The sequence below is a fragment of the Molothrus aeneus genome, chromosome 28, assembly GCF_037042795.1.
Source record: "Molothrus aeneus isolate 106 chromosome 28, BPBGC_Maene_1.0, whole genome shotgun sequence".
NCBI classification, from domain to species: domain Eukaryota; kingdom Metazoa; phylum Chordata; class Aves; order Passeriformes; family Icteridae; genus Molothrus; species Molothrus aeneus.
Window position 1 is genome coordinate 2,577,637 of NC_089673.1, and position 25,642 is coordinate 2,603,278.

A 25,642-nucleotide genomic window follows, 5' to 3' on the forward strand; every position below is an offset into this window, starting at 1 on the left:
CCGCCATGGGCCGGGACCCCCGGGAGCCGCGCACCGAGCGGAGCCGGAGCCGGAGCCGGAGCCGGGCGGGGCCGGGGGCGGGCCCGGGGGTGGGGATGGAATTGGGAAGGGCTGGGATGGGAAGGGAAAAGGGAAAGGAAAGGAAGGGATGGTGCCAGAACCGGCAGCAGGACCCTCGTGCGCTCAGGCGCTTCGGGAATGTTCCTCCATCCCCTCGCTGCTGGGGTGTTTGGGGGGCAAATAAAAGGGGTGAGAAAAGCAGAGTGGGGAACCCTCAATAAAGTGAGGAAAACAAGGGGGCACCCGGATTTGAACCGGGGACCTCTTGATCTGCAGTCAAATGCTCTACCACTGAGCTATACCCCCGCTGCGGAACCTGGCCCGCCGCCGGCCATAGCACTGTCACTAAGCCAAGGTACCCCCAAAAACAGGGCTGTCACCGACCCAAGACACCCCCAAAACCGGCGCTGTCACCGACCCAAGACACCCCCAAAACAGGGGTATCCCCCACCCACAGATACCCCACAAACACGGACACCCCTGAATCCAAGACACCCCACACCCATGGACACCCCCAAAACAAGGCACCCCACAAACATGGACATCCCTCAGCCATGGATACCCCCTGGTCACGGACACCCCCAGCCACACAAACACACACCCGCTGACACCCCCGAATCACGGACACCCCACAAACACCACACCCTTTAACCACTCACACCCCTCAACCACGGACACCCCTCAATCATGGACGGCCCCAATCCAAGACACCCCACAAGGATGGACACCCCCACCCACGGGCACCCCTCAGTAATGGACACCCCTCAATCCCTGACACCCCCAAAATAAGATACCCCACAAACACGGACACCCCCCAGTCACAGACACACCCCTCCCAAAGAAACCCCCACCCCACAAACACGACCACCCCTCAATCCCCGACACCCCTAATCCCAGACACTCCCATTTCCAGACACCCCTCAATCCCCGACACCCCAAATCCTCGACAGCCCCAACCTCAGACACCTCCACCCCCGAACACCCCCCAAAACACGGGCACCCCCAATCCCTGACACCCCCAATCCCTGACACCCCCCAAACACGGACACCCCCTCCCACCCACAGATACACCCCCCACCTCCAGAGTCCCCCCACGGGCATCCCCCAGGGACACCCCCACTCACGGACGCTTTTGGGGGTTTGAGGGCCGATTTGGGACACTGAAGAGAAATTTGGGGTGCCCTGGACTGTCCCCACTGCGAGCAGCGCTGGGGTGACCCCGCTTTGGGCTGCGGGGGGGCTCTGGGCTGAGCCCCCCACTCAGGGACACCCCCACACTGACACCCCCACACTGACACCCCCACACTGACACCTCCACACTGACACCCCCACACTGACACCCCCACCCTACTGGCCCCACACCCCCACGTCCTGCCCCGGACACAGCCCCCTACACCCCCCAAACCCCAAACCCCAAAAACCCAAAACCGCAAAACCCCAAAAACCCAAACCCCAAACCCCAAAAACCCCAAAACCCCAAACCCCAAAACTCCAAACCCCCAACCCCCAAACCCTCAAACCCAAAACCCCAAAACCCCAAACACCCCAAAACCCCAAAACCCCATACCCCCAAAACCCCAAACCCCCAAAACCCCAACCCTCAAACCCCAAAACCCCAAAACCCCAAAACCCCAAACCCTCAAACCCAAGACCCCAAAACCCCAAACACCCCAAACTCCCAAAACCTCAATCCCAAACCCCCAAACCCCCAACCCCCAAACCCTCAAACCCAAAACCCCAAAACCCCAAACCTCCAAACCCCCAAACCCCCAAAACCCAAAATCCCAAAACCCCAACCCCCAAACCCCAAAACCCCAAAACCCCCGGGGCACCCCCGAGCGCTCACCCGGCACCTCCAGCCCCTCCAGGAATCTGGGGGTGCGTGGGACCCCCCGAACTGCCAGACGGGTGTTTTGGGGGGGCAGAGCCGCCGTCCGGGACCCCCGTGGTGGCGCTGGGGGGGGATTATCGCGACATGTCGCGCAGCGGGGGACGGATGGGGACAGTAATGGTGTCCCGGAGCGGGGTCAATATTTGCTCCCAAATCCGCTGGGCAAACACGCGGGGAGGATTGTGGGGGGGGGGGGGGGGGGTGCGGGCTGCCCCGCCGGTCCCCGAGCACCGGGAGGAAAATTTGGGGTCACCCCATTGTGGATGTGTCACCCCCAGAGTGTCCCGATGCACAGGAGGGGAAACTGAGGCACGGAGAGAGCGGGAATGGCTCGGGAAGGGTGAACATGGGGGGGGGGGGTCTGCAAATCGGCACCTCGGGGTGCGAGGGGACACAGGGCACCCCAAATCACCACCCTGAGCTGTGGGGGCACACAGGGCACCCCAAATCACCACCCTGAGCTGTGGGGACACACAGAGAACCCCAAATCGCCACCCTGAGTCTTGGGGCACACAGAGAACCCCAAACTCCCACCCTGAGTCTTGGGGGCACACACAGAACCCCAAATCACCACCCTGAGTCTTGGGGCACACACAGAACCCCAAACTCCCACCCTGAGCTGTGGGGGCACACAGAGAACCCCAAAATCATCATTCCAAGCTGTGGGGGCACAGAGAACCCCAAATCGCACCCAAAATCATCATTCCGTTGTGTGGGGGCGCAAAGGACACCCCAAATTGTCACCCTGAGCTGTGGGGGCACACAGAGAACCCCAAACTGCACCCCAAAATCATCATTCCGACCTATGGGGGCACAGAGAAACCCAAACCGTCCCCAAAATCATCATTCCGAGCTGTGGGGGCACACAGGACACCCCAAAATCATCACCCCGAGGTGTGGGGGCACACAGGACACCCCAAAATCATCACCCCACGGTGTGGGGGCACCCAGGGCACCCCAAAATCATCATTCCGAGCTGTGGGGGCACACAGGACACCCCAAAATCATCACCCCAAGGTGTGGGGGCACACAGGGCACCCCAAAATCATCATTCCATGGTGTGGGAGCACACAGGACACCCCAAAATCATCACCCCGAGCTGTTGGGGCACACAGGGCACCCCAAAATCATCATTCCATGGTGTGGGGGCACACAGGACACCCCAAAATCATCATTCTATGGTGTGGGGGCACACAGGACACCCCAAAATCATCACCCCACGGTGTGGGGGCACCCAGGGGACCCCAAAATCATCATTCCGAGCTGTGGGGGCACACAGGACACCCCAAAATCATCACCCCGAGGTGTGGGGGCACACAGGACACCCCAAAATCATCATTCCATGGTGTGGGGGCACACAGGGCACCCCAAAATCATCATTCCACGGTGTGGGGGCACACAGGACACCCCAAAATCATCACCCCGAGGTGTGGGGGCACACAGGACACCCCAAAATCATCATTCCACGGTGTGGGGGCACCCAGGACACCCCAAAATCATCACCCCGAGCTGTGGGGGCACACAGGGCACCCCAAAATCATCATTCCACGGTGTGGGAGCACACAGGGGACCCCAAAATCATCACCCCGAGCTGTGGGGGCACACAGGGCACCCCAAAATCATCACCCCGAGGTGTGGGGGCACACAGGACACCCCAAAATCATCACCCCGAGGTGTGGGGGCACACAGGACACCCCAAAATCATCACCCCGAGGTGTGGGGGCACACAGGGCACCCCAAAATCATCATTCCATGGTGTGGGAGCACACAGGACACCCCAAAATCATCACCCCGAGCTGTTGGGGCACACAGGGCACCCCAAAATCATCATTCCATGGTGTGGGGGCACACAGGACACCCCAAAATCATCATTCTATGGTGTGGGGGCACACAGGACACCCCAAAATCATCACCCCACGGTGTGGGGGCACCCAGGGGACCCCAAAATCATCATTCCGAGCTGTGGGGGCACACAGGACACCCCAAAATCATCACCCCGAGGTGTGGGGGCACACAGGACACCCCAAAATCATCATTCCATGGTGTGGGGGCACACAGGGCACCCCAAAATCATCATTCCACGGTGTGGGGGCACACAGGACACCCCAAAATCATCACCCCGAGGTGTGGGGGCACACAGGACACCCCAAAATCATCATTCCACGGTGTGGGGGCACCCAGGACACCCCAAAATCATCACCCCGAGCTGTGGGGGCACACAGGGCACCCCAAAATCATCATTCCACGGTGTGGGAGCACACAGGGGACCCCAAAATCATCACCCCGAGCTGTGGGGGCACACAGGGCACCCCAAAATCATCACCCCGAGGTGTGGGGGCACACAGGACACCCCAAAATCATCACCCCGAGGTGTGGGGGCACACAGGACACCCCAAAATCATCACCCCGAGGTGTGGGGGCACCCAGGACACCCCAAAATCATCACCCCGAGCTGTGGGGGCACACAGGGCACCCCAAAATCATCATTCCACGGTGTGGGAGCACACAGGGGACCCCAAAATCATCACCCCGAGCTGTGGGGGCACACAGGGCACCCCAAAATCATCACCCCGAGGTGTGGGGGCACACAGGACACCCCAAAATCATCACCCCGAGGTGTGGGGGCACACAGGACACCCCAAAATCATCACCCCGAGGTGTGGGGGCACCCAGGGCACCCCAAACTGCCCCTGGGGGCACCCGGAGCGCATTGCAGGGCTCTGGGGGAGCGCGGGCGCTGAGCCCCCCGCGTGTGTGGGGACACGGAGGTGACACCGCCTGGGGGACACGGAGGTGACACCGCCTGGGGGGCGCGCTCGGGGGCTCGGGGGTGGCCCCGGCTGCGATAAGGGCCGGGCGATAAGGGCCGGGCTCGCGGCCCATTCGCGGCGGCGTCGGCGAAGGTGCCAATCCCGTCACCCCCGTGTCCGCAGGGGACACCCAAACACGGGGCTGGTGCCAGCCCTGTGCCCGCCTCTCTGCCCGTTTTGGGGGTCTCAGGCTTTGCACTCCGATTTTCCCTCTCGTTCCTGCTGTGCCCGTGCTGGGAAAGGGGGAAAAAAACCAGGGAATTGTGGGGTTAGGGGCAGGGGGTACCCCAAAATGTACCAGTCAGCCCCCCGAGCTGCGGGGGGATCCCCGAGATATGGGGTGGGGGATCTGAGGGGCTGGAGGGGACGCAAAGCACCCCAGAGGGCACTCACCCCCCTCCTGAGATGTGGGGGGCGCCCCAAACTGCACCCCAAATCATTCTGAGCTATGGGGGGACACGGGACACCCCAAACTGCCCCCAAAATCACCATCCCGAGGTGTGGGGGGACATAGGGAATCCCAAACTGTGCCCCAAATCATCACCCCGACTGTGGGGGCACACAGAGAACCCCAAATAACACCCAAAATCACCACCCCGATTGTGGGGGCACACGGGGCACCCCAAATCATCACCCCGACTGTGGGGACACATAGGGCACCCCAAACTGTGCCCCAAATCTTTATTCCGAGCTATGGGGGCACACAAGGCACCCCAAAATGCACCCGAAATCATCACCCCGAGGTGTGGGGACAAAGGACACCCCAAACTGTCCCCAAAATCATCATTGAGAGCCGTGGGGGCACACGGGACACCCCAAAATCACCACCCCGAGCTGTGGGAGCACACAGGACACCACAAATGGCCCCCAAAATCCTCATTGCGAGGTGGGGGGGGGGCACACGGGATGCCCCAAACTGCACCCCAAAATCACCACCCCGATTGTGGGGGGCACACAGGGCACCCCAAAATGTACCTGAAATCATAACCCCGCGCTGCGGGGGCACACAGGGAACCCCAAACTGCGCCCCAAATTGCCCCCACCCCGAGCTATGGGGACACACAGGGCACCCCAAACAGCCCCCCAAATTGCCCCCGGGGCTATGGGGGCACACAGGGCACCCCAAACAGCGCCCCAAATTGCCCCCGGGGCTATGGGGGCACACAGGGCACCCCAAACTGCGCCCCAAACTGCCCCCCCGAGCTATGGGGGCACACAGGGAAACCCAAACTGCGCCCCAAATTGCCCCCACCCCGAGCTATGGGGGCACACAGGGCACCCCAAACTGCGCCCCAAACTGCCCCCCCGAGCTATGGGGGCACACAGGGAAACCCAAACTGCGCCCCAAATTGCCCCCACCCCGAGCTATGAGGACACACAGGGCACCCCAAACTGCGCCCCAAACTGCCCCCCCGGCGCTATGGGGGCACACAGGGCACCCCAGGCTGTGCCCAGGGCTGGCGCCGGAGCCAGACTGCCCCGGGGGGGGCTGTTTGCTGTGGGGCCGGTGCCCCCCCCGAGGGGAAGGCTGGCAATTATGGAAATCCCTTAACCCCTGATTGCCTCCTCCCACCCCATTAGCTGGGCAAACACTTTTAGCAGCGGGGTGCCAGCTCGCCCGTGGCTACAAAAACCCCGCGGGCCGGCCCGGCTGGCACCGCCACCGCCAGCACCATGGTGACATCCCCGGCCGTCCTCTGCCTCGTCGCCTGGCTCCTGCCACCCGCCGCCGGGCACCTCTGGGCATGGATGTTCTCCCTGCCCCAAAACCCGCCCGATGCTGCCGCCCTGGGCAGGAACCCCGGGACGGAGCTGGAGGAGGTGAGGAATGGGGGGGGACAGCCGGGGGAGGGGTCCTGGGGACAGCAGGGGACAGCAGGGGACAGCCAGGGTGGGCACAGGGCTGGGTTTGCAGCCAGGGTGGGCACAGGGCTGGGTTTGCAGCCGGGTTGGGAGCAGGATGGGCACAGGGGTGGGTGAGGGCAGAATTTACAGCCAGGCTGGGCTCAGGGTGGGCTCAGGAGTACGAGGGTGCTTTGGAGCCAGAATTTGCAGCAGGGTGGGCTTAGGGTGGGCACAGAGCTGGGTTTGTACCCGGGGTGGCAGCAGGGTGGGCACAGGAGTGGGTTTGTAGCCAGGGTGGGCGCAGAGCTGGGTTTGTAGCCGGGGTGGCAGCAGGATGGGCACAGGGGTGGGTGAGGGCAGAATTTACAGCCAGGCTGGGCTCAGGGTGGTTCGGAGCCAGAATTTGCAGCAGGGTGGGCACAGAGGGGGCACGGGGCAGGTGCGGAATTTGCAGCCGGGGTGGGAGCAGGGGACGGGTCTGCAGCGAGTGTCACCCGCGGTGACCCCACAGGGTTCTGCCGGGGACGGGGACACGGCGGCCGTGGGCAACCAGGGGGGGACACGGGGGGGTCCATGTCCAGCCAGGAGTGGACACGGGGTGCCCATGTTCAGTCAGGAGTGGACACGGGGTGTCCATCTCCATCCGGGGGGGCACACGGGGGGTCTGCTTGAAGCCAGGAGTGGACACGGGGGGTCTATGTCCATCCAGGGGTCACCCGATGGGGTCCATCTCCATCCGGGGATGTCCGTCTCCATCCGGGGGGCACACGGGGGGTGTCCATCTCCATCCAGGGGTCACACGGGGGTGTCCATCTCCATCCAGGGGTCACACGGGGGTGTCCATCTCCATCTGGGGGGCACCCGGGGGGTGTCCATCTCCATCCGGGGGTGTCCATCTCCATCCAGGGGTCACACGGGGGTGTCCATCTCCATCCGGGGGGCACACAGGGGTGTCCATCTCCATCCGGGGGGTCACACAGGGGGGTCCATCTCCGTCCGGGGGTGTCCATCTCCATCCGGGGGGCACCCGGGGGTGCGGCGCGGGGGCCGCCAGGGGGCGCGGTGGCAGCGAGCGGCGTGGGGCGCTCCAGTGGCGCAATCGGTCAGCGCGCGGTACTTATAGGGCGGTACACGAGCGATGCCGAGGTTGTGAGTTCGAGCCTCACCTGGAGCAGGACTTTTGTAGGGGTTCGCGCCCCGTATTGCCCCCGTGCCCGGCCGCCGGGTTTTCTTTTCCCGAGATAAAAATCCTGGAAGCGCTGCGGATGGAGCCCCCCAGGCTGGCAGAGCCCTCGGCGTCCCAAAATCACCCCACACCTTGAACAGACGGGGTTTTGCGCCGTTCCCAGCCTGTTTCGGGGTCAGGGATGAGGCGTGACCCCCCCCCTGATGTGCCGTGTCCCCCCCTCCGCAGGTGAACCCGTGCAGCCCCGCCACCCCCTGCGCCCACGGGCACTTCTGTGACGAGCACTTCGGGCTGTGCCTGCCCACGCGGCCCGAGGGCCACTACTGCCGCCACGACCCTCACTGCGCCCCCGGGCTCGTCTGCATGTTCGGCAAGTGCCAGCAGCCCGCGCCCCCCGGGCAGGACGGTGAGTGGGGGCTGGCATGGGGGGCACACGCTCTGCGAGCCTGGGGGGGATGCGGTGCTGGAGCGGTGCCAATAAACCAGGGGGTGCTGCGGGTGCCCCTAATGTCGCTTTCTGTGCCACCAGGAGCGCGGTGCCAGCGGGACGAGGAGTGCGGGCCCGGCGGCTGCTGCGCCCGCCAGCACGGGGAGCGGGTGTGCCAGCGGCGCCTGGCACTGGCTCAGAGCTGCCACGTCCCGCCCGGGGGTCTCGCCTTCAGCATCAACCAGGTGTGCCCCTGCCAAGCCGGGCTGGTGTGCCGACCCTCGGTGCCCTCCAGAGAGTGAGTACGGGGCGTGCCGGGCCGGGCGGGGGGCGTGGGGGACACCTGGGTACAGCCAGGGCTGAGGTGTCACCGATGTCGCCGTGTGCTCTGTCCGCAGGAGAGCGTTCGAGTACCGGCCGGAGAAGAGCGAGTGGCGGTGCCGGCAGCCCTGAGCGCCCGCCGTGTAATTTATTACCTGTAAATATCGCGACCACAGCGTGTCCCGAGCCGGCCCAGCGCCGATAAACCCATCCCCGGTGGGGAGGGGGGGGACTGGAGCCCCCCGACCCCCGCGTTGGATCCTCGCCCCTTCCTCTTCCTCAGAGCCGGGCAGGTCCCGGCTCCATCCTCAGTGCGGGGATCACCGCAGAGCTGAGCTGTGCCCGGTCCAGCCGCGGTGACCGCGGCCCCCCCGTGTCCCCCTGTGTCCCCTCATGTCCCCTCGCGTCCCCCCAGGCCCCAGCAGGCTCAGGCAGGGGGGGCAGGTCTCACCGAAATGTTTATTACAAAGAACCAAGCGAGCGGGGGAGACCCCCAACACACACACACACACACACACACACACACACACACGCACACGCCAACGAGAATAAATAAATAAAATACAATTTTTTGTCGGGTCTTTTAAATTAAAAGTTTGTGGAGTGACATAAATTACGGGACGTCCCTCTGCCCCGCGGGGGAGGGGGGCCGGGGAGGCCCCACCGCCCGGGTTTTTGGGGCAGGGGGGGCTCAAAGCACTTGGCAGGCAGTGACACCGAGTCCCCCCCCCGAAAAAAAGGGGGAAACTGAGGCACACGTGGGTGGCGGCTTGGCAGCGGCAGAGCTGGGTGCCCCCAAGCCCCCCGACCCGGGCTGGTGGTCTGGGTAAGGCAGTGACCCCGGGGACCCCCAGGAATGGGGGGGGGGGGCAAGGGGCTGCCCCAGAAGTGGGACAAGCCCCGTCCCGCGGTGAGGGCTGGACCTGGGGGTGTCCCCAGGCCACCCTGGTGTGGTCACCCCGCAGAGCTGGGGGGGGCACAGGGGACGCCCCGGGGCGGGCACAGGACAAGGCAATGCCCCGGGGTGCGGGGACGGACAGAGGCTCACAGACAGACGGACAGACGGACACGGCTGGACAGGGCGAGCGTGGTGGGACGGGAAGGCAGGGGGGGGCTGGGGAAAGGGGGGGGGGGGGCCGGAGCCTGGCAGTGCCAGGACAGCGGGACCCCCCCCTGGCAGGCCAGGGCTGGGCAGCTGTTAGCACAGGTTAGACCCCCAAAACTGGCTCAGATTCACCCCCCACCCCCCAATTCAGGCAGAGCCCCTCCAAGGCAAACACATGCAGAGACCGCCCCCCCCCTGCCCCCCATCTCGGGGGGCGCAGCGGGGGAGCCCCCAGAGCCCTGCACACACACGCATGCACCCCCCGGCAGGGCAGGGGGCTGGGGGGCAGTGCCAGGCACGGCCGGGCTGGGGGGCAGCTGGCGGGGACCCCCCCACGGCCACGGCCAGCTCCGGGGACCCCGCAGCCGAGAGCACCATGGAGAAGCGGGGGGCAGGGCTGGGGAGGGGGGCACGGCCCCCACCCCGGGGCACGGGGACACGCCGGGTCCCCTTTGGTCACTTGCTGTCCCTGCCGGAGATGCTGGGGGGCTGCGGCAGGGGGAGACCCCCAGGGCACGGCTGGCCGGGCACAAAGGGGGGGCACAAAGGCAACCAGCGGGGCTGGCCCGCACCCCAAAACCAGCGCTGCCCGCACCCCCTCATCCTAACGCATGTAAACGTCCCGGCCCCAGCCCTCTCCATCGCTCTGGCCCAGGGGCTCCTGGCCCTTGGCTCGGCCCCGCAGCCCGGGCTCGGCCCCGTCCCAGGAGCCGGGCGGGGGCTGCGGGCCGGCCCCGGGGATGCCCGGCGGCTCCTCCTCGACGGGATCCATCTCGATGTCCATGCAGCAGGAATCGCCGGGCTCCGAGTCCCGGCTGCCCGGAGCCTCCGTGTCGAAGGTGTCCTGGCGGGCCAGGCTGCGGGGGCCCGGGCGGGAGGGCGGCGGGGGGACCCTGCCCTGGCCGCGGCCCCCCGAGTCCCCCGGGCCCTGCCGGGGGCGGCCGTGCTCCCCCTCCGGGTGCGGAGCCTGGGTGCGAGAAGCGAGCACACCATGCGGGGATGGACGGGCTGGGGACACTCCGGGGGCTGTTAGTGGGGGTTAGTGGGGGACACACGCTCCTGGCAGCCTCTGGGGGGTGACACGGTGGCAGCGGGGCCGGGAATGGGGAGGGGGAGCAGCACGGGGGAGGGGGATGGAGCACCAGCAAGTCAGGCTGGCTGGGAGATTTAGCGACACACAACACAGGACACGTGTCCCCTCTCTGTCCCAGCCCCAGGGGGGGCTCAGCACAGTGGGATGGGGCTGTGCCCCCCACCCAACCCACCCAGGACACCCCCAAACTCGCACCCCCACCACGGCTTCCCCAGAGGTGTGGGAATGGGGTCCTGGCAGCCCCAGGAAGGCACAGGGTGGGTCTTGAAGGGGGCAGGTCCTGGGGATTCCCAATCTCCAGGGCAGCTCCAGGAGGAGGCACAGATTCCCAGGAGACCCCAAATGTGGGGCTGGCAGCAATCCCAGGCAGGGAGAGATCCCCAGGATGGCTCCAATCCAGGAACGGGAGCAGCTCCCTGGGGTGACCCCGATCCCAGAACAGTCCCTGCAGTACCCCTGGGGGGGGGGGGCACAGGTTCCCAAAGGAACAATCCCAGGGCTGGTCCCACTCCTGGGGGGCTCTGCCTCCCCATGGCGACCCCAAACCCATGGGCTGCCCTGATCCCAGGGTCCCCAGGGCGGGTGACCCCACACTTTGGGATCGCAGTCCCATGGGATGACCCTAAACCCAGGGATGGCCCCAATCCCAGAGTGCAGAGCCTGATCCTAGGACAGGTGACCCCAGGGACAATCCCACAGTTGTGGGGGGCCACATTCCCCTGATCCCAGGACAGGTGACCCCAGGGACGGTCCCACAGTTGTGGGGGGCCACATTCCCCTGAGGTGACCCTGATCCCAGGACCAGGGACAATCCCACACCTGGGGAGGACCATAGTCCCATGGAGTCACCCTGATCCCAGGTGACCTCAGGGACAACCCCACACCTGTGTGGGGGGCCGTCTCTCCCCAGGCTGTCCCCAACCCCAGGGATCTCCCGATGCCTGTGGGCTGTCCCCGCTGTCCCGCGCCCCGACGTCCCCAACGTCCCCGATGTCCCCGCCGCCACCTCACAGCGCGTGCTCCTCCAGGGGGGCTCCGGGGGGGCTGGGGGTGGCCTGGCGGCCCCAGAGGTTGAGGTTCCTGCGCAGGGAGGTGAGCACCTGTACCTGGAGGTTGGAGACGGGCGCGGGGCTGGCGGCCAGCGCGGCCGTGGCCATGGTGCGGCTCAGCAGCGGGTTCGGGGGGTTGCTGCTGGGCGGGTGCGTGGCTTTCCAATAGGCCTCCAGGTACTCGGCCAGGTGCTCGCACGCCTCCTCCAGCTGGTTCTCGTCCAGAACGATGTCGAACATCTCCTGCGGGAGGGAGCCGTGCGAGCTGGGGCGGGGCGGGGACATGGGGCGGGGCGGGGACAATGGGACAGAGCCTATGGGGCAGGGCGGGGACAGTGGGACAGGGAGGGGACAGTGGGATAGGGAGGGGTACTTGGACATGGGGCAGAGCCTATGGGACAGGGAGGGGACAGTGGGACAGGGAGGGGACAGTGGGATAGGAAGGGGTACCTGGATGTGGGGCAGAACCTATGTGACAGGGTGGAGCCTTATGGGACAGGGTGGGGAGAATGAGACAGGGAGGGGCAGCTGGATATGGGACAGGGTGGGGACAATGGGACAGAGCCTATGGGACAGGGCAGGGACAGTGGGACAGGGAGGGGACAGTGGGATAGGGAGGGGACAGTGGGACAAGGAGGGGTACTTGGACATGGGGCAGAGCCTATGGGACAGGGCAGGGACAGTGGGATAGGGAGGGGTACCTGGATGTGGGGCAGAACCCATGGGACAGGGTGGAGCCTTATGGGACAGGGTGGGGACAATGAGAGAGGGAGGTGCAGCTGGATATGGGGTAGAGCCTATGGGACAGGGCGGGGACAATGAGGCAGAGCCTGTGGGGCAGGGTAGGGACAATGGGGCAGGGTGGGGTAGCTGGACATGGGGCAGAACCTGTGGGACAAGGTGGGGACAATGGGACAGAGAGGGGACAATGGGATTGGGAGGGGTACCTGGATGTGGGGCAGAATTTATGGGACAGGGTGGAGCCTTATGGGACAGGGTGGGGACAATGGGACAGGGAGGGGACAATAGGAAGGGGAGGAGCAGTTGGATGTGCCTATGGGACAGGGTGGGGACAGTGGGACAAGGAGGGGTACTTGGACATGGGGCAGAGCCTATGGGACAGGGAGGGACAGGTGGATATGGGGTGGGAATAATGGGACAGGGTGGATGGAGCCTTATGGGACAGGATGGGGACAATGGGACAGGGAGGAGCAGCTGGATGTGGGGCAGAGCCTATGGGACGGGGCAGGGACAATGGGACACGGTGGGGACAATGGGACAGAGCCAATGGGACAGGGAGGGGACAATGGGACAGGGTGGAGCCTTATGGGACAGAGTGGGGACAATGGGACAGGGTGGGGACAATGGGACAGGGAAGGGTACCTGGATATGGGGCAGAACCTGTGGGACAGGGTGGAGCCTTATGGGGCAGGGTGAGGACAATGGGACGGGGGAGGGCACAATGGGACAGAGTGAGGACAATGGGACAGGGCAGGGACAATGGGACAAGGTGGGCAGGTGTCGGGCAGGGGGTGGGCAGGGCAGGGCAGGGTGGGGTCAGTCTGAGTGGCACCACGGTGAGCAGGGCACACTCACAGGTGGGCACTGTGCCAGCTTGTCCGAGGCCACCATCTGCACGTTGAGGTGCTTGGCCTGGGACTTCCCCCTGGACTTCACCAGCCTCTGCAGCACCTGGCAGGAGGGGACAGCACGGGGTGGCCGTGGGGACACTGCCAGGCGTCCCCAGCGTGGCAGGGAGGGGCTGGCAGTGCCCGGTGTCCCCAGGGAGGGGCTGGCAGTGCCCCCCCAGGGCCCACACCCACCTTGGGGGAGGTGATTTTGATGTAGACGATGATGGGGGCCAGCGAGGTCTTGGCCAGCTGGGCAGGGTGGTTGATGGTGTCGGCGTCCAGGGCCACCAACTGCAGCGTCCGGGCCAGCTCGAAAATCCGCTCGGTCTCACTCTGCACCTCGGCTGGGAGGGGACAAGGGACAGTGAGGGAGGGCAGGGACACGTGGGGAGGTGCTGGGTTAAGGTTTGTTCTGACTTAGAGGCGTTTTAAAACTTTTATTTTCAGTCTCGTGTGAAGGGCAGGACAATAAAGGCATTATAAGTCAGGTTAGCACATTTAGAAGCTAATTTAATTAGCTGTTCATTAAGTATTTCCTAATATTTAGGAAATTCATTAAGTATTTCCTAATATTGAGGAAATTTATTAACTGTTTCCTAATTTCTTAACAATTTCTTAATTACAATACGCTATAACTGTTTCTTGGCCTATCAGTTTTTGCTGCAAAAGCCTTAAAGGTAATAAATTAGAATTACCCCTCGTGGGTTCTAATATAAGGAATCTTTCATTAAAATATATATATTCTATCTATCTTTAAAGGTATATAGAATATATATACATATATTCATATTTATACCTATATATATTCATATAGATGTATATTCATATAAAATATATATAAGAATATATATACAAATATATAACTATATATTTATATATTGGTGTATATTGATATATATACACCATATATTCATAAATATTCAATATATATCTATATATAGATATATATCTATCAGTATATATCAATATATATAGATATATATTCATATATATTAATATATTAATTATATATCTACATATACCTATATATAAAATATCTATCTATATATCCATATATATCTATGTGTTGATAAATAATTCAATATAGATATATACAATTCAATATAGATATATATTTATATTCACTAAAAATACATACAGATATATATCTACATATCAATAGCAATCTATTTATATATTAGATACTGACAATATACTGACATATATTCAATATATATACATGGATATATTCAGTATAGATCTTTATATAGATAAAATCTATCTATATATATATCTATATATTAATTATAGATAGATATATCTATATAATCTCTATATATCTATATTCAATATATATATAGATAGATATTCAATATAGATCTATATATAGATAAAACCTATATATAGATAAAACCTATATATATGTCTATATATATCTATATATTGACATCTATATATCCAGTATATATAAACCTATAAATAGATACAATATATAAATAAACATAAATATATATGTACATATATATGCATATTTTTATATATACTAATAGATATATATTAATATCTATATATCCAATATATAAATATATAAAAATATACATATAAATATATATATAAATACACATCTCTATATATATATACACATATCTATATATATACTCAATACAGATATATATATTAATATTTCTCTGCAGAATCTAATTTTTTTGCCAGGCCACCTCCCAGGTGCCACAGGATGGGGACAGCAGCAGGACAGGGCCTGTCCTGAGGCTCGGCCACCTCGGTGTCACCACGGGGCCACCACAGCAGGGAGGTGGCACCAACACAGCCCCCAGCCCAAACCACACACACACACCCAGAGGGGGTGACACAGGTGCCACCAAGGTGTCCCCAATGCCCAGGTTGTGTCCCTGAGGCCACCGGGGTGGGGGACGGGGGGGTGTCCCTGTACGTACCCAAGACATCTGTATCAGGAGCAGGGGAGGAAGGAGGCAGCGCGGAGGGGAGGAGGAACCCAGAGAAAAGAGAAACGGGAACAGAAAACACAACAGAGATGATGGAGGAGGAGGAGGAGGAAGGGGGAGGAGGAAGATGAGGAGGAAGAAGGAGGAGGAGGAGGGAGGAGTGATGAGGATGAGGAGGAGGATGTGGAGGAGGAAGAAGATGAGGAGGAAAAAGGAGGAGGAGGAGGAGTGAGGAGGAGGATGGGGAGGATGGGGAGGATGGGGAGGAGGAGGAAGAGGAGGAAGAGGAGGAAGAGGAGGAAGAGGAGGAAGAGGAGGAAGAGGAGGAAGAGGAGGAAGAGGAGGAAGAGGAGGAAGAGGAGGAAGAGGAGGAAGAGGAGGAAGAGGAGGAAGAGGAGGAGGATGGGGAGGAGGATGGGGAGGAGGATGGGGAGGAGGATGGGGAGGAGGATGGGGAGGAGGATGGGGAGGAGGAGATGAGGATGCAGAGGAGGATGATGATGATGATGATGAGGAGGAGCACAGGGTCAGTCACCCCCACCCCAGGAGTGGGATGAGCCCCCAGGGCTGGGTTGGGGTGATACAGATGGAGGCTTGGGGGGGGTCCTGTGGGGACTTTGGGGGCCCGGGAGGTGTTTGGGGTGTCCGGGGGCTGTTTCAGGGTGTCCGGGGGCTGTTTCAGGGTGTCCAAAGTGTTTTGGGGTCCCGGGGGGGCGGTACCCAGGCTGGAGCGGGTGCTGGAGCGCTCGATGATGGTGTGCTTGCTGGGGTTGTTGAGCACGGAGCGCTTGGCCAGGGAGATGTCGGCTGTGACCCGCGTGATGGAGATCCTGGGGACACAGAGGGGACACCCCGCAGCCACGGTCACCCCACAGCCACTCCTGGGATCCCAGTGACACCCCACGACCAGCCCTGGGATCCCATTGACACCCCACAGCCACCCCCAGGACACCAATGACACCCCACAGCCACCCCTGGGATCCCATGGACACCCCACAGCCACCCCTGGGATCCCAGTGTCACCCCCAGACCCCACTGTCACCCCCTGCTGTCACCCCACACCCGGCTTCTCTATGGGTTTAGGGGTCCCCTTGTGGATTTAGGGGTTCCACTATGGGTTTAGAGTTCCCCACATGGATTTAGGGGTTCCTTTATGGGATTAGAGGTCCCTCTATGGGTTTAGGGGTTCCTCTATGGATTTAGGGACATCCACATGGATTTAGGGGTCCCTCTATGGGTTTAGGGGTCCCTCTATGGGTTTAGGTGCCCCCACACAGATTCAGGGTTCCCCTCAGGGGCTCAGGGGTCCCTCTATGGGTTTAGGGGTCCCTTCAGGGGTCCCTCTATGGGCTCAGGGGTGGATTAAGGGGTCCCTCTATGGGTTTAGGGGTCCCTCTATGGGTTCAGGGGTGGATTTAGGGATCGCCTCAGGAATTTTGGGGTCCCTCTGTGGGTTTAGGGGTCCCCTCAGGGGTCCCTGTACGGGTTCAGGGGTCCCTCGATGGGTTCAGGAATGGATTTAGGGGTCCCCTCAGGGGTTCAGGGTCCCTCTATGGGTTCAGGGGTCCCTCTATGGGTTCAGGAATGGATTTTGGGGTCCCCTCAGGGGTTCAGGGGTCCCGTGCCCCCCTCACCGGCCATCGAAGCGATGCTTCAGGAAGTCGAACAGCGCCTTCTGCATCATGTCTGTCACCTGGGGAGGGACACAGGGACAGCAGGGACAGAGGGACAATGCAGGCCTGGGGTCCCCCCGAGCCCCCTGAGTGCCCCCCACCCCCTGCTCACCTCGTAGCCCTTCAGGGAGGGCCCCACGAGGATGATGGGGCGCATGGAGGGCACCACGTCGTACGGGGGCACGTGCTCGGTCTGGGGACACAGCCGGGGGTCACCGGGCCAGGAGGGGACACGGGGCACCCCCGGCCGTGGCTCTGGGGTGTTCTGGGGGGGCTGCAAGCGGGGGGAGCCTCCCTCCATGCCCCCTCCCCGGCGCTACTCACCGACTTCTGCTTCTGCTTGGCTGCGTCCGGGGGCAGAGACACACAGGCAAAGGCAAAGGCATGCGTGTTATTGGGGACATGGCGGGGACAGCCAGGGACACGTGTGTGACCCTCCAGGGGTGAGCCAGGGCCACATGTGTGACACAGGGACCTGGGTGCGACCCAGGGACACAGCTGTGATACCCTAGGGGTGACCCAGTGACACCTGTGTGACCTGCAGGGTGACCCAGGACATGTGTGTGACCCCCTCAAGGGTGACCCAGTGACACCTGTGTGACCCAGGGACCTGGGTGTGACACCCCAGAGGTGACCCAGTGACACATGTGTGACCTCTGGGTTGAGCCAGTGACATCTGTGTGACCCAAGGACCTGGGTGTGACCCTCCAGGGGTGACCCAGGGACACATGTGTGACCCAGAGGTGACCCAGGGGACACGTGTGACCCTCTGGGGCACCCCAAAGACACACGTGTGACTCGGAATGTGACACATGGGTGACCCAGAGGTGACCCAAGGACACGTGTGTGTGACCTGGAGCTGACCCAGGGACATGTGTGTGACCCAGGGGACACTCATGTGACCTGGAGGTGACCGAGGGACACGCGTGTCACTCACAGGGTGCCCAAAGGACACGTGTGTGACCCCAGAGCCACGTGTGTGACCCAAAGGGTGCCCAGGTGACACGTGTGTGACCAGGGACCCTGGGGACAGTGACAGAGCAGCACTGTCCCCTCTGGGGTAGCTCTGGGTGCCAGGAGGGCTCTGCAGGCCTGCTCCCCCCTGCAGACCCCCCCGTCCCGCGGGGTGGTAGCGCCCAAACCCCCCCCAGGTTATGCCCGGTTTGGGGGGGGGGGGGGAGGAATGGTCCATTCTCAGCGGCGGGGGGGGTGACACACCGGCCGTGCTGGAACACACCATGCGCACACTGCGGGGGGGCAACCGGGAGGGGGGGCACGGGCTGGTCCATTCCATGGACAGGGGGGGATCACAGCCACAGGCTGGTCCATTCCATGGACAGGGGGGGATCACAGCCACGGGCCGGTCCATTCCATGGACTGGGGGGGATCACAGCCATGGGCCGGTCCATCCCATTGACAATGGGGGGGGGGGGGGGTCAGCCATGGACTGATCCATCCCACATTGACCCATTCCATGGATGGGGGGGGAGGGGATCACGGCCGTGGACTGGTCCATCCCATTGACAACATGGGGGTGTCAGCCATGGACTGATCCATCCCATTGACAACGGGGGGGGTCAGCCACGGACTGATCCATCCCATTGACAACAGGGGGGGTCAGCCACGGACTGATCCATCCCATGGCCCATAGGGGGGGGTCAGCCATGGACTGATCCATTCCATTGACAACGGGGGGGGTCAGCCACGGACTGATCCATCCCATTGACAACAGGGGGGGTCAGCCACGGACTGATCCATCCCATGGCCCATAGGGGGGGGTCAGCCATGGACTGATCCATCCCATGCCCTATGGGGGGGACACAGCCACGGACTGCTCCATGCCATTGCCAGCAGGAGGAGTCAGCCCCGCTCTGTCCCTGGTGCAGGGCTCATGCCGTGCTGCAGCCCTGGGGCAGTGCACGGCCCCCCAGCCCCGCGGGGTGCCCCCAGCCCCCCAAGGGCAGTGTTAGGGCAGGCAGCGGGTGCAGCAGGCGGGACCCGCGGGCGCCGTTACCTTCCTAAAGAAGGGGATGCGCTTGCTGTGGGCGGGGGGGGTGGTGACACTGCTCACGCTACTCTTAGGGGAGCGCTGCGCCTCCACGGCCTCCTCCTCCTCCTCCTCCTCTAACTCATCGGGCTCAAAGGCAAAGCTGGCCATGTCCAGGCCACCTGGGGGACCGCCGGAGCCGCGGGGACGGCGGGGAGAGAAGAAGAGCGACAATGGCGATGGGAGAAAGCAAAAAAATGGAGACGGGGAGGCTGGGGAAGGGTGGGAGAGGAGATGGGGGCACCCTGCCTGCACCCGTGGGGAGCTGGGGAGGGACCCCCCAGGCTGGAGCTGCCGGGGGGGGACCCCCGGGACACTCTTACCGCTGGCGGGGGGCGTGGGGCGGCGCGTCCCTGTCACCGCATCGCCCAGGCTGGAGCTGGAGTTGTCACCCGATTTGCTGCGTGGGAGAAGCACAGAGAGAGCGCTGAGGGCGGCACGGGGAGGGTACAGAGAGAGCTGGGGGGGGGTCGGGGTGAGCCCCACCTCGAGCTCAGGCGGTTCTGCCTCATCTTCTGCTCCTGCAGCAGCCTCATGTTCTCCAGTTTGACGGGGCTGGGGATGAAGCCAACCTCGCAGCCCTCCTTCACCAGCCGCCCGATCCACCAGTCGTTGTTGTATTTCTGCTCCGGGCAGGGAGGGGAGGGGGAAAAAAACCACAAAAACACCTTAAAAACCCCCCCGAGGCCCAGGCCAGCCCCTCCCCAGCTCCCCCCGGGGCTCTCCCACCTCCTTGATGTGCAGGAAGTCCTTGGGCTCGAAGCAGATGGCCATGCCCTGCACGGGCACGTCGTCCCCGGCCGAGGGGTTGTAGCCCACGTTGGTGCGGACGGCGAACGCCACAGGCTTGGTCTGCACGGGGGAGGGAGAGGGCTCGGCAGCTCCCCCCGGCACGAAATGGGCCAAAATGGGGAGATCCCACCCTCTGCCACCCCAAAACGGGGAGATGCCACCCCAAAATGGGGAGATTTCACCCCAAAACGGGGAGATCCCATCCTCTGCCACCCCAAAACGGGGAGATGCCACCCCAAAATGGGGAGATCCCACCCTCTGCCACCCCAAAACGGGGAGATGCCACCCCAAAATGGGGAGATTTCACCCCAAAACGGGGAGATCCCATCCTCTGCCACCACAAAACGGGGAGATCGCACCCCAGAATGGAGAGATTCCAACTTCTGCCACCCCAAAATGGGGAGATTCCACCCCAAAACGGGCAGATCTCACCCTATGCCACCCTGAAATGGGGAAATCCCACCCTCTGCCACCCCACAACAGGGAGATGCCAGCCCAAAATGGGGAGATTCCAACTTCTGCCACCCCAAAATGGGGAGATTCCAGCCCCTCACCCCACCCTGGCCAGGCAGGTGCAGCTCCCGGTTCCACCCAGTAACCCCCACTGCCTTCCCAGTGCCCCCAGGGGCCGGGACACAGCAGGGCTGGGGGGGCAGGGGGCACTGGGGGGTCCCTGTGCCAGGGCTGGGGGCACCGGGGGGTCCCTGTGCCAGGGCTGGGGGTCCCTGTGCCAGGGCTGGGGCTCCATCCCGGCTGTCCCACCTTGGCTTTCTCCAGCTGGGCCATGGCCTGGCGCTCGGCCTCCCTGCGCAGCGCCTCCCTGTCCTCCTCCAGCGACACATCCGAGTCCGAGGGGCGGCTGGTGTAGGACTCAGCCGAGCCCTGTGTGCCGGGGAAGGGGCTCAGCCCAGCCTGTGCCCCCCAGGACAGCGAGCCCAGCCCCAGTCCCGGCCCTCTGATGCCTCTGCATGCTCTCACTGTGCCGGTGCGCAGCACTGCGGCCACTGGGAGCCACCCTGGTCCTGCCTGGAGCCACCTCGGAACTACCTTGGTCCTGCCCAGTGCCATCCCAGTCCTGCCTGGAGCCACCTCAGTGCTGCCCAGAGCCACTCTGGGGCTGCCTGGTGCCACCTTGGAACCACCCTGGTGCTGCCCGGTGCCACCTGGTACAGCCCAGTGCTGCCCAGAGCCACCCTGGTCCTGCCTGGTGCCACCCCAGTGCCACCTGGTACTGCCTGGTGCTTCCCAGAGCCACCCTGGTGCTGCCTGGAGCCACCCAGTGCTGCCCGGTGCCACCCTGGTCCTGCCTAGAGACACCCCGGAGCTGCCTGGTGCCACCCCAGTGCCACCTGGTACAGCCCAGTGCTGCCCAGAGCCACCCCGGTGCTGCCTGGTGCCACCTCGGTACCACCTGGTACTGCCTGGAGCCACCTTGGAGTCACCCAGTCCTGCCCAGAGCCACCCCAGTGCCACCCTGATCCTGCCTAGAGCCACCCCGGAGCCCCCAGTGCCACCCCGGTGCCACCGCAGTGGCGGGGTCAGGGCAGGAGAGGGACACACACACACACACACACACACACACACACACACACACACACACACACACACACACACGGCAGCTGTCGCCACCGCTCTGGCCGGGAACGGGAACGTGACACCGACACCGGCCCCGCTCCCGTCCCGCTGCCTCTCCAGAACCGGGAGGGGACTCTGGGACCCCCCCAGAGTGTCCCCCCGATGTCCCCAGGTGTGGGACACGACGCTCTGGGGGGACCCGGGGACACCCCCCGTTCCCCCAGAGTCCCACAGGGACAGCGGGGACACCCCAGGGACGCGGTGGGTGACACATGGGACCCCCCCCCAACCCCACAGCCACCCCCGGGACTCCCCCAACCCTGATTTGTCCCTTTGGGGGTCACCACAAATGTGGCCACAGCCCGGGGTGGCGACCCCTCCCCAAAACCCACAGTGGGGACACCCCCGTCCCACGGAGGGGACACTGGGGGGATCACCCCGCCCCAGAGACCCCCCCAAAACTCGCGGAGGAGCCGGGAGCTGAGGGCAGGGGGGGTCGGGGGGTCCTCCCCGGGCGGGGGTCGCTCACCGGGACAGCCGGGGGGTCTTTGCCGGGGACCTCCATGGTGGCGGGGCCGGGGGGAGCGGGGCGGGCAGGGCTGGCCAGGGGCGGAGGGGGGGGTCAGGTTTCACCCGGGTAAATTTAGCCCGGGCCAGAGGGTGGGGGCTCAAACAGGGGGGGCCCTGCCAAGCCCCAGTTTTGGTGACAGGGCTGTGCCCCCCCCCTCCCCACAAAAAAAAGGGGCAGAGGAGCCCATGGGGGGCTGCGATTTGAGGGGGGGGGGATCACTCTCAAAATAACTGAGGGGAGCGGAGGGCACGGCCAGGATTGGCTCGGGGCGACCCCCCCTCAGTTCTGGGGCACAAAGGAGCGCTGGGAACCCCCAGAAACAGCCAGGACCCCCCCAAAAAGCGGCGGGACCCCCCGCACCTGCCGGACGAAGCTGTTGGAGGTGGTGTCCGAGGAGGTGCTGCCGTCCGAGCGCTTGAAGCGGCTCTTGCGCCTGCTGTACTTGCCCTGGGGACAGGGGAGGGGGCGACACGGGAGCGCTGGACCCCCCCAAAAGTGCCCCCAAAACTCGGGGGGCAGCTCCGCACCCCTCCCCCCCCAGCCCCTGCTGCCAACCCCTTCCACCCCCGCCCTGCAGCTGAACCCCACTCGAGGGGGGCTCGGGAAGGGAATGGGGGTGCCCGGTATTGGGGGGGGGGGGGGGGGGGCTGCGACCCCAGACTCGCTCAGACCCCACCGTGTTTGGTTTGGGGTCGCAGCCCCCCCAAACTCCAGCCCCGCCCCCCCCCAGTTAAACCAGAACCCAACAGCCCCCCCCGGGATGGGGGGGGGTGACCCCACACCCCCCTCCAGAGCCCGAGACCCCCCCCAGCGTGGGCACCCACCCCCATGGGACCCCCCCCTCCTGCTGGGATCTGGGGGTGTCCCAGTGCCCCCCCCGCCCTTTGGGGGGGTAAAAGGCTGGGGGAGGAGGGGGGTGTCAGCCCCCCCCCTCCAATGTCCCCAAGGGACAGCTGGGCCCAGCTGCCACCCCCGGGGGTGGGGGGGTCCCCATGGTGGGTATTTGTAGGTGCAGGACCCCCCCAGTGCCACCCACAGTGCCCCCACCCCAAAATCTGTCACCTCACCCCAAAATCTGTCACCTCACCCCAAAATCTGTCACCCCCCTCCTCAATTGGAGCTCCCCAAGAGCACAGACGGGGGGGGGGTCCGTCCCCAGTGCCCCCCACCCCTCTGGGACCACTGAGGGGACAGTCCCTGCTCCCCCCCACCCCAAAAGCAGAGGGGACAAACCGAGGGAAGGGGATGGGGGAGGGCAGCACCCCAAGAGTTTTCCCAATTCCCAAAACTTTCCCTTTGGGCACAACACCCCCCTCCCCACTCCCCCAAAAACCACCCCAAACCTGGCAAATTGAGAGGGGTGGGGGGCGTGGATTTGGGGTCTCTCCCTTTATTTTTGGGTGCTGGGACCCCATAATCCACGCAGGGATTTAGGGGAAGGGCTGAACCCCCATCTCCTCCCACCCCAAATTCCAGGAGGGCGGAATTCCATGGGACGCCCCCCGCCCCCACCGTGCCCGGGGGGGGGGTGTGGGCGATGCTGTCACCCCCAAAAAGCCTCGGGGGTGTCACCTGGAGGGCGGCGTTGTCCAAGACGTCCATCTGGATGTCCTGCGTGGAGCTGTAGGGGGTCCGGGCCATGCCGCCTTCCCGCACCATGGAAGCGCCGGGCTCGGCGGGATTTTGGGATTTTTGGGATGGCCGGGTGGGTGGGAAGCGCACACACAGCACACAGAGGAAGATGATGACGATGACGATGAAGCTCAGGCCTGGCCCCCGCGGTGACGGAGGAGGAGGAGGAGGAGGAAGGAGGGGGGGGAGACAGGGATGGGCGGCCGCTCCCGCACCGCCTTCCCGGGGGGATGGGGGATGCGGGAATGCGCCCCCCAACCCCACTGCGGGGGTGCCCCCCAATCTCTGCCCCCCAATCCCGAGCCCCCCACCCCGAGCGGGTCGGAGCATCCTCGAATTTTGGGGGGAGTTTTGGGGGATCCAGCGCTCCCCTCTCGCCCCCTCTCCCCCATCCCCAGGTGCAAGAGGGCGCCCCCTCCCCACATTGCTGCTCGACGCGCTTTAGAGCTGGGGGGGGACCCCAAAAAGAACCGGGGAAGGGGGGACAGAGACCCCAGGCAGGAGCAGCCCCCATCCCCATCCTGAATCCAGCGCTCCCTCGGGACAAGGCTGCCCCAAAAATCCTCATTTTCCCCCAAAACACCCCCGGGGGAACGCAGGGAGAGCCCCCCATACCCCACCGGGACAAGGCTGCCCCAAAAATCCTCATTTTCCCCCCAAAACCACCCCCGGGGGAGCACAGGGAGAGCCCCCCACACCCTGCTGGGTGTCCTGGCAGTGTCCCCTGTCCCCCGGGGCGGCACCCTGGGGACAATCCCCCCTCCCTGGGGACAATCCCCCCTCCCCGATCCCCCCGGCTGTGTCACCTCCCTCCGGCTGTCGGAAAGTTCCCAATTCCTTCTCGCCCACCCCGCCAGGAGGGGATTTTCCTGTCCCCATCCCGGGACAGCTGGCAGAGAATTTTCCACCCTCCAGCAGCAGCTGGGGGGGGGCTCCGGGTCACCCCAGGGACCCCAACCCAGACCCCCCATGCCTGGAAAAGCCAATCCTGCTCTCCTGGATGAAAATAAAATCCCTGGAGGGTCTCTGGGGGTGGTTTTGGGGGGCTCTGGGTCACTCCAGGGACCCCAACCCGGACCCTGCTCTCCCGGATGGAGATGAAATCCCTGGGAGGGATTTTGGGGGGCTCCAGGGACCCCAACCCCGACCCTGCTCTCCTGGATGGAGATGAAATCCCTGAAGGGTCTCTGGGGGTGTTTTTGGGGGGCTCTGGGTCACCCCAGAGACCCCAACTCGGACCCTCCATGCCTTGAAAAGCCAATCCTGCTCTCCTGGATGAAAATAAAATCCCTGGGAGGGCTCTGGGGGTGGTTCTGGGGGGCTCCAGGTCACCCCAGAGACCCCAACCCCAGGGGAGCCCGTGCCCCGCTCCCCTGCATGGAGATGAAATCTCTGGGGGTGTTTTTGGGGGGCTCTGGGTCACCCCAGGGACCCCAATCCAGACCCCCCCCCATGCCTGGGAAAGCCAATCCTGCTCTCCTGGATGAAAATAAAATCCCTGGAAGGGCTCTGGGGGTGTTTTTTTGGGGTGCCTTCCAGCCGGGATCGTGCCCGGGGGTAGAGGCGGGCACCATCGCCTGGCACTGCGTGGGGAGATTGGCACAGTCACGGCATCTCCTCCTCCTCCTCCTCCTCCCTGCCAGCTCCCCGGGCACCCCCGCTGCTCCCGGGAGGAGCTCCACGAACCTGGAACCACGGAAATTCCCGGGAACCCAAAAAAAGGACGGGAAACCCCCCGGAACTCCCCCACCACCACCCCAAGAACGCAGCAGCACCAGCAGCGCCTTTACCCGAAACTCCTCAAATTTGGGCTCAGCTGCTTTTCCTCCTCCTGGAATCCTTGGGAAGCACAAGGTGGCACTTCCAGAGGGCTCGGTGGCACTTCCAGAGTGTTCGGTGGCACTTCCAGAGGGCTCGGTGGCACTTCCAGAGGGCTCGGTGGCACCGCTGTCCCCGGCATTGTCCCGTCCCCGTGCGGTGCCAGCAATTCC

General features: G+C 63.1%; 2 protein-coding genes and 2 non-coding genes across 5 annotated transcripts; 2 read left to right on the plus strand and 2 right to left on the minus strand.

Annotated features, from left to right (window-relative positions):
* Positions 1-294: 294 nt before the first annotated feature.
* TRNAC-GCA (transfer RNA cysteine (anticodon GCA)) lies at positions 295-366 on the minus strand. The gene has a single exon. It is a non-coding gene; the product is annotated as a tRNA-Cys (tRNA).
* A 6,069-nt stretch (positions 367-6,435) lies between these two features.
* LOC136567172 (dickkopf-related protein 3-like) lies at positions 6,436-8,672 on the plus strand. Its single transcript, XM_066566671.1, has 4 exons — positions 6,436-6,582; positions 8,021-8,198; positions 8,322-8,517; positions 8,618-8,672. Exons 1-4 carry the CDS (start codon positions 6,436-6,438, stop codon positions 8,670-8,672), a joined length of 576 nt encoding a protein of 191 aa, XP_066422768.1.
* TRNAI-UAU (transfer RNA isoleucine (anticodon UAU)) lies at positions 7,691-7,780 on the plus strand. Its single transcript is given in 2 exon segments — positions 7,691-7,728; positions 7,745-7,780. It is a non-coding gene; the product is annotated as a tRNA-Ile (tRNA).
* A 991-nt stretch (positions 8,673-9,663) lies between the features above and the next one.
* Positions 9,664-23,780, minus strand: CACNB1 (calcium voltage-gated channel auxiliary subunit beta 1). Of its 2 annotated transcripts, XM_066566768.1 has the most exons (14): positions 23,592-23,780; positions 22,380-22,466; positions 20,636-20,755; positions 19,811-19,933; positions 19,568-19,704; positions 19,405-19,481; positions 17,359-17,378; positions 17,147-17,227; positions 16,996-17,054; positions 16,082-16,191; positions 13,611-13,762; positions 13,384-13,479; positions 11,845-12,030; positions 9,664-10,612 (listed from the first exon to the last, which is right to left on the minus strand). In XM_066566768.1, exons 1-14 carry the CDS (start codon positions 23,676-23,678, stop codon positions 10,250-10,252), a joined length of 1,698 nt encoding a protein of 565 aa, XP_066422865.1. In that variant the 5' UTR covers positions 23,679-23,780; the 3' UTR covers positions 9,664-10,249. The 2 variants fall into 2 exon arrangements, with proteins under 2 accessions (XP_066422865.1, XP_066422866.1); XM_066566769.1 differs by lacking the exons at positions 9,664-10,612; positions 17,359-17,378 and adding an exon at positions 19,049-19,203 and having other exon boundaries at positions 11,731-12,030.
* Positions 23,781-25,642: the final 1,862 nt, after the last annotated feature.